This window comes from Oncorhynchus mykiss, chromosome 19 (assembly GCF_057628025.1).
Source record: "Oncorhynchus mykiss isolate SJ-2025 chromosome 19, ASM5762802v1, whole genome shotgun sequence".
Classification (NCBI taxonomy): domain Eukaryota; kingdom Metazoa; phylum Chordata; class Actinopteri; order Salmoniformes; family Salmonidae; genus Oncorhynchus; species Oncorhynchus mykiss.
In genome coordinates this window covers 64,663,528-64,678,845 of record NC_143040.1, presented here as the reverse complement: position 1 = coordinate 64,678,845, position 15,318 = coordinate 64,663,528, and the positions used below count along the sequence as shown (strand labels likewise).

General features: G+C 42.2%; 1 protein-coding gene across 7 annotated transcripts in view; it reads right to left on the bottom strand.

Moving 5' to 3' along the window:
- Positions 1-1,999: 1,999 nt before the first annotated feature.
- kdm1a (lysine demethylase 1a) overlaps positions 2,000-15,318 on the bottom strand; it is a 24,843-nt gene continuing 11,524 nt past the window's right edge. For all 7 annotated transcript variants that reach the window (XM_036955113.2, XM_036955115.2, XM_090211514.1 and 4 more), the window contains 8 exons: positions 14,942-15,015; positions 13,638-13,749; positions 12,967-13,099; positions 12,681-12,868; positions 7,835-7,949; positions 5,787-5,914; positions 5,377-5,523; positions 2,000-3,107 (listed from right to left, as the gene is read on the bottom strand). In XM_036955113.2, coding sequence (XP_036811008.2) covers positions 2,922-3,107; positions 5,377-5,523; positions 5,787-5,914; positions 7,835-7,949; positions 12,681-12,868; positions 12,967-13,099; positions 13,638-13,749; positions 14,942-15,015 — 1,083 coding nt within the window. In that variant the 3' untranslated portion in view covers positions 2,000-2,921. The remainder of the gene's footprint in view (positions 3,108-5,376; positions 5,524-5,786; positions 5,915-7,834; positions 7,950-12,680; positions 12,869-12,966; positions 13,100-13,637; positions 13,750-14,941; positions 15,016-15,318) is intronic.

Below are 15,318 nucleotides of genomic sequence, written 5' to 3'. Positions count from 1 at the left end.
GTGACCTAAATGTTGTGTGTGTCAAGAATACAAATTAATCATCCTCTATGCAAAATTGTAATCTGTGCAAGTTCGTATGGTGTGAAAGAACTGTTTCAACATCCAACTTTTTAATATATAAACCTAGGAATATTTACTCAATTGGTAGAGCATGGAACTTGCAGCGCCAGGGTTGCCGGTTCGACTCTCACAGCAAACAAATGTGAAAATGGATGCACTCATTACTGTAAGTTGCCCTGGATAAGAGCATCTGCTAACTGACTAAAATGTAAGAGAAAAAAACAGGAGGCGGATGTCTGTGCAGTACTTTCCTGTATACAGACAGATGTGATTTATGTTTCAAAGTGGTTCTAAAACAATAAGGAACACAAGCTTACATGACTCGCTACCTGTTAGGGCCTGCATTTTGACGCTTTATGTGCCCATAGATTATTTTCCATTAATTCTGTCATCCTGACTTTGGTCCGAGTACCTCGTCTACGAGTTGATTCTTGGAACTGCTGTCACATCTTGTGACTGGCATCTGCTTTTCTTTGTTCTCTTGTGTGTGTGTGTGTGTGTGTGTGTGTGTGTACACATTTTCACCCCACCTGTGACGTCTGTACAGGCTGCAGTGTGAGTCACAAGGCTGTTGGAGGAGATGCGTTCAGACAGGCCTCAGCCTTGTGTAACTAACCTCGACCAGCAGGGAGACATACACCTGCCAGTAGGAGAGCAAAGTGGTGTTTGAGAACTCCAATGGAAACTGTTGTGTGTGTGTATAATAACGTAAAGCCCACTAGCCACCAACTTCTACCCTGGCCCCATGGTGAACCACACATGGAAATAACCCAGTGCCAACCTTGATGAGAGCTATTTCAATATATTTCCCAACCAAAGTTACTATAGTTAAGTCAAACCTCCCTACTGTGGTCGAGGGGCCCTCATGCCCAGGGAAAATCTCACTAATAATATAAGGGTACTGGTACTAAACTATGTTCCCAAACCACCTAGTGCAATTTCTCCTTTGGTCCATCAGACCCCCACAATGGCGTTGGTTGCCAAAGCCTTGCCCGGCCACCACACACATGCTCCAGGGAGCAGGCCAATGGTCAGAAGGGTCAAAGGACTGTGCTACATAAAGAGGCCACCCAGATCAGACATGTGCGGCGATATCCCAATTCTCTCTTTCTTCCCAAAGTGTGCACTTGTTCACTACCATTTACTGATTTGAAAGGAAAAAGTTAAATATGTAAAATTCCAAATTGTGGCAAACGTCCGTGATGAGATTCAAACACGCAACCTTTGGGTTGCCAGATGTTTGCATTATACAACCAACCAACCACCCTCCTTTTTGTTTTTGCCTTCAGTAACCTATTCCATGTAACCATACCAAATGTAACATGTCAAACACATTTTATTCCTGGATTTATGTTTACTATGTTACATCTAGTCTGGGAAACCAGCCACTAGGGGCAACAGTGAGCATTGTTGGAGGTAGGAAACACAGATGAACGTCTAAGATGTATGGTGGAAACTCCCACTAGCCCATGCCTCCACTAAACCAATGGATTTGTTGGAAGTAGCCAAGCGAGAGATTTACTCCACCCAAAATATGTCTGAGATAAGCCCTTTTTTTGTATGGAGGTCTATTTGATCTAATAGAAGTTTCCAGGCTGTTACAAGTGAATGCATGTGGCATTCTGGCAACTTTGAGACAAACAATTTACATGTGTGAACTACAGGCACAACTATCTGCCCTCTCATTGGCTAGAATAGTCCCACCTGCTCTTGCCTTCCTTGAATCATTGACATCTATTTCCATGGTTAGAGCAGTCACCTCGACTAGCTTGTCAATTTAATAGATCATCTTTGAAAGTGTGTACACTTCAGGAGATGATTGGGAAGCAAGTCATTGACCATCTCCTCCACTCATAATTGCCTGGGTTGTGTTCACTAGGCATGAAATGGAAGAAGTGAAACAGGAAGGTACTATCTGAACCTGTTCAATAACGAACCATTTTTTGGGGACACACATGCATTTATTAGATTTGTATACCCAAATGTTGAAAACATATCAAAAGGGTATGCAACGCCGACAATAAAATACACCAAGACAAGCTGCTAAATACAATAAGTAACAAAAACATTCACAACATAAGTCATAGTATTTATCTTTTCCCCCACTACTCCTCTATGCATCATACCCTACACGGTACAGGTCCTATTCAGTAGGAGGCATACAACTAACATGATCCTTAAAACAATCAATACAATGCACTGTAGGCTACAACATCGTAGCAGCTAGAATATGTTTAATAGAAAAATACATCAGGAGTGAAACAGTGCTAATGCTAGCTAGGGATGGATCAGCGAGTGATTGGCTGTCCTTTGTGGCTTATTGGCTGCTGATCCTTCTCTTCAGCCCCTCCATCCATTTAATGTTAGGGAGGTGGACCAGTAACAGGAAGGTCGCTGGTTCAAGTCCCGGGCTGGGCGACGATAAAGTGGACCAGGGTTAGCATTACACCTAGTGTAGTGTCTTCCTACTGGAATAAGACTAGGAACCAGATCTGTCCTCCCAAAGATCTTTCATTACCTTCAACAACCAAATCCTAGCATGAGCCTGTTCAAACAGCACTATGGTTAACTAGTGGTGCTGGAAGGGACACGAAACCAGCTGAGAGTTCCATTGGAGGTTCCACTTAACTGCATTGACTGTCGAGGGATGAGGGGGAACGATGCAGGATAAGAGATGTGCCCGAGACATGACTGGTGCTGGCTCGGTCCTTTGGGAATGTGCAGTTTGTTTGTCCAGTAACATCGATGGTGGTTAAACATTAACACAAAATGACAGGCACATTTTTTTTTTTACACCTTAGTTAGCGGGAGTCACCGACATCACTTGAACATAGAAGGACATTGGTAAAAGGGGCAGGGTTTTAGACAGTGGGGGAGGGCTGAGGGGCAGCAGTCGGCGTGGCTTGTCGGGGGAGGGTGTACATGGCGCCCAGGAACTGGTCGGCGATGCGTCCCGCCTCTCGCAGGCCGCTGAGCAAAGCGCCGTGCACCGTGGCCGGGTAGTTGCGGATCGTGTGCTCGCCGGCGAAGAACAGACGTGGGACGGGCTGCGAACGAAGGGGGGGGGGGGGGGGGGGTGACAAACATATCAACCAACACAGAAATATGAGTGTTCCCATGTCAGAACGACTTGGGTTTGCTAAGGAGGATGAGATTTTGCAAATATGCTCTGGTGGTTCCGGGTATGTTTTTTTTAAATATAAACTTGCGCTAATATCCAGTGTTCTCATTGGCTTAGAACAAGGTGAAGGTTCTGATGATGTAATAGATTGGGCTTTACACTCTTTATTCATAAGGACAACATGCATGTATGCAAAATAATGTCGGGTTCGGGCCTTTGCCACTCCATTCACTATATACGAATCAAAAGTGGGATGCCAGTACAGAAATAAGTAGTGGAGTGTGTTATTAGGGGTTCAGCAGTGATGGTGACACCTTATCATATTTGATCTGGTTCTTCTTATTATTATTATTATACTTATTTCTCAGGTCTGCCATTTTGAGAAAAACGCTACTCTTTTGGCAACAGATTCTTGCGTTTGAAGATGTGCATCCATAGATGTAATGTGCCGATTGGTCCAGTGGTTCTGGATAAGAATACTTTGAAAGTGATCAAAAATACATCAAATTGAATTCTGATATTTGGCAAGCGTGGTAAACATTACATAAGTAACTCGTCCTAGGGCAAAGTGACATTTTTCCTGATCGTGGCACAGTGGGCACATTACGGAACCCTGGCATTGCTGCTTGCAGCTATATTTATATATGTAGTGTTCACAGCTTCTTTGGTATAGGGGGCAGGATTTTCACTTTTGGATGAAAAGCGTGCCCAGAGTAAACTATCTCCTACTCAGTCCCAGATGCTAATATATGCATATTATTAGTAGATTTGGATAGAAAACATTCCTGAAGTTTCTAAAACTGTTTGAATGATGTCTGTGAGTATAACATAACTCATATAGCAGGCGAAAACCTGAGAAAAATCCGACCAGGAAGTGGGAAATCTGAGGTTTGTAGTTTTTCAAAGCTTGGCCTATCGAATACAGTGTGTCTATGGGGTCCAATTGCACTTCCTAAGGCTTCCACTAGATGTCAACCGTCATTTGAGACTTCTACTATAAAGGACGGGGGAATGAGGGCTCTTTGAGTCAGTGGTCTGGCAGAGTGTCACAGGCTCGTGACGCGCGGTCACGAGAGAGTTAGCTCTCGTTCCATGGCTTTTCTACAGACAATGGAATTCTCCGGTTGGAACATTATTGAACATTTATGATAAAAACATCCTAAAGATTGATTCTATACAATGTTTTATATGTTTCTACGACCAGTATTCTAACCTTTTGGAATTTTCCTCCGATCTTTCAGCTGGAAGTTGCACGTGCGTTTCGATTTGTTTACCAAACGCCCTAACAAAAGGAGGTATATGGACAAATTATGAACTTTATCAAACAAATAAAAAATTGATTGTGGAACTGGGATTCCTGGGAGTGCATTCTGATGAAGATCATCAAAGGTAAGTGAATATTTAAAATGCTGACTACATGGCGGATATTTATTTTGGCTGGTTTGGGCTCTGAGCTCCGTACTCAGATTATTGCATGGTATGTTTTTTTTTAAATCTGACACAGTGGTTGCATTAGGGAGAAGTGTATCTAAAGTTCCATGCATAACACTTGTATTTTCATCAACATTTATGATGAGTATTTCTGCAAATTGATGTGGCTCTGCAAAATCACCGCATATTTTGGAAGCAAAACATTACTGAACATAACACGCCAATGTAAAATTAGATTTTTGGATATAAATATGCACTTTATCGAACAAAACATACATGTATTGTCTAACATGAAGTCCTATGAGTGTCATCTGATGAAGATCATCAAAGGTTAGTGATTCATTTTATCTCTTTGGCTCGGTTTTTCTGTGACTTGGTGGTGACCTAACATAATCGTTTGTGGAGCTTTCGCTGTAAAGCATTTTTGAAATCAGACACTGTGGCTGGATTAATGAGAATGTTATCTTTAAAATGGTGCCTAATACTTGTATGTTTGAGAAATTTGATTTATGTTGTTTTGTATTTGGCGCCCTGCAATTTCATTGGCTGTTGGCGAGGGGTTCCCTGTTCCCAGACAGGTTAATCACAAAGCAGAGTACTGCACAGAAGTAGCCTATTCCTGGACCTGAAAGCACTTTGAATGGAGATTTTCCATTGAGTGTACTTATTGACCCAGGAACTGGGCTTAATTTGTATCTGAGAAACTGTCTCGTAATGTATCGTATTTCTTAGTGGTCAGATGTGTTAGTAGTCCCATGTGTTACCTGTGACGCTCCGGGGATGGCGGGACCGGGGGTGATGGGCTGGGCCATGAGGTCATAGTCGTTACCGGAGGAACCGGCCGCCACGTACGAGTAGGAGCCCCGCGCCCAGGGGTCGGCACGCCAACGCGTCACCACCGTTTCCTTGGGCTGCCGTGACAACAAAGAAAAGACAGTTTCCATACCGATATTAGATTCCAGTAAACATGGTTGGGAAACACTAGACAGTTCCAACACGAATAACTACATATGAACCATTTTTTCATGATGTATTTGACTGGTGGTTGGAAAGGACTCAAACTATAGAAATTGATATTATGATTCAAGTTTACGTTACGTGGTGGGAGGACCGGTGGCGGCCATATTGAGTGTTATTCTATTTTTATGTACAAAACAAGCAAATTCACACATACCTGAGGTACTGCGCTGCTACCGAATATACCTTTGAGGATGGCGAGGCAGCGTCCGACAATGACGTCGTCGCTGATGTTCTCCATGATGCCGGCCGCCTCTCCGGCCATCAGCGCCAGCAGTATGGGGGCTGGGGGACACACACACACATGGGTCAATTTCGCAGTAACACTGTCAAAAAGGCAGTTGTGTAAAAATACTTTAAAGTACTACTTAAGTCATTTTGTGGGGTATCTGTACTGTATTTTATTTAACTAGGCAAGTCAGTTAAGAACAAATTCTTATTTAATGACGGCCTAGGAACAGTGGGTTAACTGCATGGTTCAGGGGCAGAACGACAGATTTTTACCTAGTCAGCTTGGGGATTCAATCTAGCAACCTTTCAGTTACTGTCCCAACAATTGAACCATTAGGCGACGTGCTGCCACAACTTTTACTCCCCTACATTCCTAAAGAAAATCTGTACTTTATACATTTTCCCTGACACCCAAAAGTACTTGTTACATTTCAAATGCAGGACAGCTATATGGTCCAATTCACGAACCTATCAATATATCGCTATGACAGACTTACTAAACACAAATACTGCGTTGGTAAATTATGTCTGAGTGTTAGTGTGCCCCTGGCTGTCTGTAAATAACAAGCAGCAAGACAAGTGTACCATGTGGTTTGCTTAATATGAGGAATTTGATGGATGGCATTTACTTTTTCTCAAGTATGACATTTAAGTCATTTTCCCACCACTGTACTTAAGTACATTTAAAACCAGATACTTTTAGTATTTTAATGCGTGACTTTCACTTTTACTTGAGTCATTTTCTATTAAGATATACTTGAGTAAAAGTAAAGATGACAATTGAGTAATTATTCCACCACTGAAAATGTAATAGTAATTTAGAGAAGGAAATTCTGTCAAAAAGACAATGTGTGACTACATCCAAATATCAATGTCTCTAACTCAGTTGCTTATAAATCTATCCTCTCCTTTATCTGCCACAGGAGAAGACTTGACAATTGAAAACCACATGGTGGAAGAAGCTCATCATCAGGCTGGCTTTCACCTGATCAGTAGTGCAATGAAGGAGATCAAAACAAAGTCACAGTTCAGAAAGAACTGACTAGTCCACTGTGCTCACCTTTAGGGCTGGGTGGTATACTGTATTTTACATGGACTGGTTTGAGTTTTTACTTTACCTTCTATAATGGTATTTCAATGTTTGGTTTGTTAAATGTGATATGCCGTGTGTAATGTCCATTTTTATAGTTGACTTTGCTACTGGAGTCATCTCTCTCTCTCCATGCCGCTTTCCATAGATTTAGCCCCGCCCCCGGACACTCAAGGAGCACATTTGTTTTTCCTTGAGCACGAGACACTTGCGTTCCGTCTGCATGGTCAATGCAGCACATGCAACAATGTTGATTTCACTTTGCTTCTTAATATAATTACACTATCAGTTTGTCTTTTCTTAGTAAGTTGGGCCTAAACCTTGTTAGCCGCTAATACTAGTCGCTAGGTAGCTAATAAATGTACTGAGTCAGAGCAAACATAACTAGCAATACAGCCTGATAATACCAGTGCATGTTTTTTTGTGCAACAGTATCTTCTAAATCAAAGATGAATATGTGAAGGAAGAATGTTAGCTACATGAAGTTTCTCAGAGAAAACATTCAATGTAGCCAAAGATTAGAGTCCCCTAGGAAACACTTGTCAACACTTCGGTTCCTACCCTGTCACAATAACTCCTCCCTGGCATTTTCATTTGTTGTCAAGTCAAACACTGTATTCAAAGTGCCCACTATTATATTGTAAATTTTGAATTTGAATAATCATTCAATTTCAAATGATTCCAACAGTTCACCCAAGTGTTTTGCTCTAAATCACAATGCAATTGCAACATTTGGTAAAAAAAAATAAGGCCTAGATTGTTTGCCTATATCTAGCAGCACTACGTGTCAGTGTGGAAATTCTCAAATGAGTGCAGGAAATTGTGAACTTATTATTATTAAAAACATAACTATTTTTTTGTCCATATCACTCAGCCCTACTCACCTTTGTAAAGGTTCCAGAAGAGGAAGAGTTCTCCCCTGCTGGCTGTAGTGCTGCCCACATGGCCAAACAGGTTCACACTGGGGTCCCAGAACACACGGTCAAAACACAGCACCACCTGGTGACGGGAGGAACATACAGCAGCATGAGTGACTCAATACACCCCACAGATACCAGTCTATTCAGGACAGTTTCCCAGACACAGTTTGGAGTTGAGCAATGAGTCAATAAATTGGGCAGGGAGCCAGAGATTAAGGGAAATTCTGAGCTCTAGGCCTTTCTGATGACACTAGTGATCAGAACGAAACCAGAAGTGTCAGAAATCAGAATTGAACTGTTTTATAAGGAGACACCAAAGGGAAAGTTGGAACCAGACCAAATGTGAAGTCTGAGCAACTGCATTTCAACATCGTTCTGACCCACAGTATTAAACGCAACTGAATTATATAAATCTCTATTGTTCCAACTGCCTGTTCTATATTTGTGAGAAGTTGTTTAAAGACCCATTTCACGCACAATAATCTTTTCATATGCAAACGCTGTCATTAGAAGCAGATTGCTCCATTCAAGTGATCCAGACGGAGCTCCCTCTGGTGGCCACGAGGTGCCACAAACAGGTCTCATTGCATAATAATGCAGCATTTTCTGCTGCAGCCGAATTAGCAGATTGAAACTCTGCAGTAGATGATGCACATCAGGGCTCAGGAAGAAAAAAAGAGGAGCGAGAGAGAGTGGGGGAGGACTCTTATCTGATTACTAACAGATTTCCAAAACACTCACTCACCCGCAAACATTCCTCTCTCCCTGAATTGCTATAAAGCAGGATAAATAGCTGTGTTGGGGAGAGAGGTAACCTTGTACTTTTTATTTTTTTAAATGGAAGCCATAAAGAGTTGGTTACAATTCCAATTTCATCCTTCAGAAAATGTAGAACAAATAAAAGAGCAAATAATATGGCTAAAATCCAATGTAATAATACAAATGTATAAGGGAGGTATCATGTTTATGAACGACATCGTAAATAAGGACTGTGAAACTGTTACACCAGCAATTCAAGGTGTATGGAGGTGTATAACCAACTCATCGCAGCTCTGGCACAAAAATGGAAGAGGCAATTGCTCAAAGTAATGAATTGGTTTTTGTCTGCCTCCAATGAAAAACCATCCATGGCTTAAAATGACTAGTATAAATCATAAAATGTATCAGTTAAGGTCGATAGGTTTGACAACTATGCTTCATAAAATTCATGACAGTTGGGAACAAGTCTAAAGGTCCCAATACCATGGCTACGGGTTTATGAACTGATTTACAAGTGACGCATCGAGCCGTTCTTTTCAATTTAAACTATTGTATAAAATTCTCGCCACAAAAGGAATGCTTAATATATGGAGCTTTGGACAGTCAGCTCTGTGCAGACTGCCATGAGGGAACAGAATCAATAGATCATCTCTTTTGGTACTGCTTTATGGCATCAGGTCCAGGAGTGGTTGTTAAGTCATAATGTCTGTGTTCACATGGACCTATAAACTGTACTGTTAGGAGATCCGGAAAACTATAATTAATCAAAGGGAAATATGATTATACTCTTAGGTAAAGTGTTTATTTTAAGAGGCAATCTCTGTAGAAATGGTCCAAATAGAGGTTCAAGACCCTCGTAAGACATCAGTAAAATAGAAGGATGTGTTGCAAAAGGACAGAGTAAAACGGTAATGTACTGGGAAAGATGGGTTTGTCTCAACTAAGACCGGAGTGATTCATTGATGGGCCGATACACTTGGAGTCCAGTCCAATTAAGAAAAAAACGGTATATATATATATATATACATACATACATACATACATACATATATATACACACACACACACACAAAAGATTGGACATCTACTCATTCCAGGGTTTTTCTTCTTCTTATTATTATTATTATTATTATTTTTTACTATTTTCTATATTGTAGAATAATAACAAATAATAATGAAACCCTAAACTATGAAAGAACATTTGAGATTCTTCAAAGTAGCCACCCTTTGCACACACTTGGCATTTTCTCAACCAGCTTCATGAGTAGTCACCTGGAATGCATTTCAATTAACAAGTGTGCCTTGTTAAAAGTACATTTGTGGAATTTCTTTCCTTCTCAATGCGTTTGAGCCAATCAGTTGTGTTGTTACAAGGTTGGTGTGGTATACAGAAGATAGCCCTATTTGGTAAAAGACCAATTCCATATTATGGCAAGAAGAGCTCAAATAAGCAAAGAGAAACAGTCCATCCTTATGCTAAGACATGAAGGACAGTCAATCTGGGAAACTTTTAAAGTTTCTTCAAGCGCAGTCGCAAAAAGCATAAAGCGCTATGATGAAACTGGCTCTTATGTGGACCGCCAGAGGAAGACCCAGAGTTACCTCTGCTGCAGAGGATACGTTAGAGTTACCAGCCTCAGAAATTGCAGCTCAAATAAATGCTTCAGATTTCAAGTCACAGACACATCTCAACATCAACCGTTCAGAGGAGACTGTGTGAATCAGACCTTCATGGTCGAATTGCTGCAAAGAAACCACTCCTAAAAAGGACACAAATAAGAAGAGGAGACTTGCTTGGGCCAAGAAACGACGAGTCCAAATGTGAGATTTTTGGTTCCAACCGCCGTGTCTTTGTGAGACAGAGTAGGTGATTGGATGATCTCCACATGTGTGGTTCCCACCGTGAAGCATAGAAGAGGTGATGTGATGGTGCTTTGCTGGCGACATTGTCTGGCACACTTAACCAGCATGGTTACCACAGCATTCTACAGCGATACACCATCCCATCTGGTTTACTCTTAGTGTAAGGGCTATTTTACCAAGAAGGAGAGTGATGAAGTGCTGCATCAGATGACCTGGCCTCCACAATCACTCAACCTCAACCCAATTAAAATGGTTTGGGATGAGTTGGACCGCAGAGTAAAGGAAAAGCAGCCAACAAGTGCTCAGCATATGTGGGAACTCCTTCAATACTGTTGGTGAAGCTGATTGAGAGAATGCAAAGGGTGGCTACTTAGATTTGAGATTTTTCAAACATTTTGATTTGTTTAACCCTTTTTTAGTTATTACGTTACTTCATAGTTGTGTTGTCTTCACTATTATTCTACAATGTAGAAAATAGTAAAAAATAAAGAAAAACCCTGGAGTAGGTGTGTCGTTTGACTGGTACTGTATATCCACAGTGCCTTCAGAAACTATTCACATCCCTTGACTTGTTCTACATTTTGTTGTGTTACGGCCTGAATACCCCATAATGTCAAAATTACATTTTGTTAAGATTCTTTTTTTTTTTAGATACACTGAACAAAAATATAAACACAACATGTAAAGTATTGGTCCCATGTTTAATGAGCTGAAATAAAACATCTTAGATTTTCCATACGCATAAAAGGCTTATTTCTATCAAATGTTGTGCACAAATTTGTTTATATCCCTGTTAGGGATCATTTCTCCTTTGCCAAGATAATTCCTATACCTGACAGGTGTGGAATATTTATAAGCTGATTAAACAGCATGATCATTATATAGGTGCACCTTGTGCTGGGGGCATTAAAATGTCCAGTTTCGTCACACAACGCCACAGAAGTCTTAAGTTGAGGGAGCATGCTGTGATGAAACATTGTATGTTTGTGCTTTTCTAATAACCAATTCGACTGTGTTCTTGCAAGTGACTGATTGATCGTGCCTTGGAGGAATCCTCACTATCAGTATCTGCAATCTGGCAATACGCCCAGAACATTGTTTGAGAACAAAAGGGATATTTCAGTTTCAAGGTCTCAGCTTGGAGAGAAGAAGCCTTGTGAGGTATTGGTCGGTCACATGCATGAACCAAACATTAATGATGAATAATGAATAAGATAAATGCAAATATAACTCGTCTTATATACTGCTTACACAGACACCTAACGGGATCGCCCCGGAGGAGCTCTCTTCAGACAGGTACTTTATGCATCTCCAGCATGCTGTTAATAAAGAATGATTCATTTAACATTGACTTTGAGTGTCCCTGTGTAGAATTTCCACGACAATGTCATTGTAAATTCTCAAAAATCTATTTAAAATTACAGGTTGTAATGCAACAACATAGGGAAAAACACCAAGGTGGGGTGAATACTTATGCAAGGCACTGTATATATTTCATTTCCGTTTTTCAACAAGTCCTCCAATCCGGGGAGAGTGGTGCAGGGGCATAATAATAAAAACCTTGTTCTCTGCACTATGTCCAAAACCCCCAGGCTGAATAATGCTTGATACAATGTAATAAAGATGCTCATGTAAATTGATAGGGTGACTGAATGAGTGAAATACATGTCTTAACAGTGGGAGAGATTATCTGAATTTTACTTCACTTCCTGGTAGTTTAGTATCAAGTGAGCCAAGAGGCTTTTTATCTGTAGACACATCCATTTTTACAGCAGCAGGCTTCTCACTGAAGGTCAAGTTCCTTCTTCAAGGACACAGCAGCAAGACTGCAAAATGAGTCTTCCATCCATCTCAGTCCAGATGGGTGGAAACACCAAAAATAAACAGACACACACCAAGACAACAGAGACACAAGATGTCACAGCACCCCAGTGAGGGATTTTCAGTACCTTGTTTTAGCAGCAACACTCCCAAAGGACTTGTACCTCAGGACAAACACCAAACATAACAGAGACCCAAAGGACTTGTACCTCAGGACAAACACAAACATAACAGAGACCCAAAGGACTTGTACCTCAGGACAAACACCAAACATAACAGAGACCCAAAGGACTTGTACCTCAGGACAAACACCAAACATAACAGAGACGCAAAGTGTTTCAACGCCAATTGGAGGGGTGTCCTGTACCTTGTTGAGGTTTCCAAAGCCCATCCTCTGGATAGCTGCGGTCTTCCACTCGGGCAGGGGGGGGACAAACTGCACGGCGGGGGGCTGTTGTTTCATGACACCCAGGGGTAGGGTGCACAGCACCGCGTCACACTTGTATATGAACGTCTGGGTGGTGGAGCGCGTGTTGACTGCTATCACCTCACAGCCTGGAGATATACACATGGTCTAGTTTAACACACATGAACAAAAAGAGACACAGATTGACAAACAAAGACAGCTACTCACACACATCCTGTAAACTTACCAGAGGCTGTGTACCGAACCTGCCGTACTGCAGTGTTCAGTTTGATGTCCAGGCCCTCGGCCAGAGCCACGGGGACACAGGAGTAGCCGTTCCTCACTGTCAGGTGGCTGCCTGTGAACTCAAAGTCGTCGTCCTGGACAGGAGAGGGAGGGAGAAAAAAAACAACAAAATGTGGGTTATATATGGTTTACAGGGACTAGAAAACATTCAAACGGGCTCAATGTCAGTTATGTGTGGTTTATGGAGACTAATCTGGTGGTTTGAATGGCCTAGATTCAACTGGACCTGGTGTCTAATAGCAATTTATAGTAGGTGCATACTGATGTCATCATCTGATCTAGTGTGGATGTGCCAGGACAAGACAGATTGGTTTAGTGGAAGGGCAAGAAGAAATCTTAAAGGTAGACTCAGCCAGATGATGTTGCAATGAGCAGCACCGTAGATAATGAGATGCGCGTGATTCAATCCTTTGCTCTCACACAGTCACACAGTATCTGCGCTTCACGCTGCTACAACCTGGTAGCTACTGGAGCAAAAGAGCTGACAAGTTTAGCCTCGAGCTTCAACGCTCTTAGCGGTTGCCAAAATTCACCCGATATTGTGTTTACTTTTAACATGCAACTCATCTCGCTAAGTCAACCTTTAATGAGTGAGTGTGAGTGGGAGTGTACCTGGTCCCAGTGCTTGAGCGAGAGGGTGGAGAGGGGTGTGGCGTTGGCGAACTCCAGGTTGGCAAAGTGCCAGTCGAGGATCTGTCTGTCCCGGGATGACAGGTACACGTCACTGTGGAGAGATTATCAGAGGGTTAGATAAAGAAAGGATGGATGCGAACACATCTAGCCTGCTCCCAGACCCGCCTGTAGCCCGTTCCCAGACCCGCCTGTAGCCCGCTCCCAGACCCGCCTGTAGCCCGCTCCCAGACCCGCCTGTAGCCCGCTCCCAGACCCGCCTGTAGCCCGCTCCCAGACCCGCCTGTAGCTCGCTCCCACACCCGCCTGTAGCCCGCTCCCAGACCCGCCTGTAGCTCGCTCCCACACTCGTCTAAAGCCAAACATTGGCATGACAATTCCATAAAGAGCTGGCAAAAGAGCAGAAACAACCTGGCACCCAGGCTAGAGCACACCCACGCTTAAACCTCTACGGGATCGGTGTCCCTAAACCGGGACGGTTGAGCTAACATGTGCTAATGTGATTAGCATGACATTGTAAGTAACATCAAACCTTCCAGGACATAGACATGTCTTATTTGGGCAGAAAGCATACATTTTTGTTAATCTAACTGCACTGTCCAATTTACAGTAGCTATTACCGTTGAAAAAGACCATGCTATTGTTTGAGGAGAGTGCACAACAACAAAACACTTTTATCACGGCAACTGGTTTGATACATTCACCTCTGAAGGTAAATAATGTACTTGCATTCAGTAATCTTGCTCTTATTTGTCATCTTGAGGGTCCCAGAGATAAAATGTAGCATAGTTTTGTTTGATAAAATCTATTTTTATATTCAAATGTAGGAATTGGGTTCTCCAGTTTGAACCCCTGCTGTCTCTGGCTCTACACCCACCCTGCCTGACCATCTAGATGTGTGAAAGTTAGTGTATAAGCTAATGATCCATCATGTATGACATTCCTGGGAAAGTGTAAACTTAAATGTTGTATTACCATATCATTTTTGTATGATCTCTATAGTTATGTACTTGAAAATGTGTCAATTGACCAATTTGGCACATTTGGGCAGACTTGATACAAAATATTGTCAAGTTTTGCAATACTTCACTGGATCAATCTGAAACTTTGCACACACTGCTAAATTGAGCCTAAACTGAAATATTATATTATGGCCTTCTGCGTTTCAAATATGATGGACCAAAAAAAATAGAAAACGGGTCCGATCCTTAAGAGGTTTTAAGAATACGCTGGAGTTCAGGGGTTAAGAAATGGAGCCACAACAGGCCTTTACGCTCAAGTTTTACCTGGGTGGGTTGGCCTCTAGCTCCTGGAGCTTCTCCTCCAGTTTGACCTGCGACTCCACCAGCTCATCATACTCCTACAGGAGACAGGGGACAGCAAGGTATAAACACTGCGGGACATACAGTGTGTGTGTGTGTGTGTACTGTACGCTAAGTGATATTAAGGGAAACAGCGGTGTGTATGTTCTGCGCTGCATACACCCCCAAAGAGGTTCTAAGTCAAGTAGGAAGGACAGCAGCTTAGTCAGTTAAATGGGCTGACTCACCCTATCCAAATTTCACCACTTACACCTGCAGCCACCAGCCGGCTGACACAGCCTAACAAATATGCCCAACTAAAACGAAAACCCCACAACCTTCTGCCCAAGGCTTCCCCGACC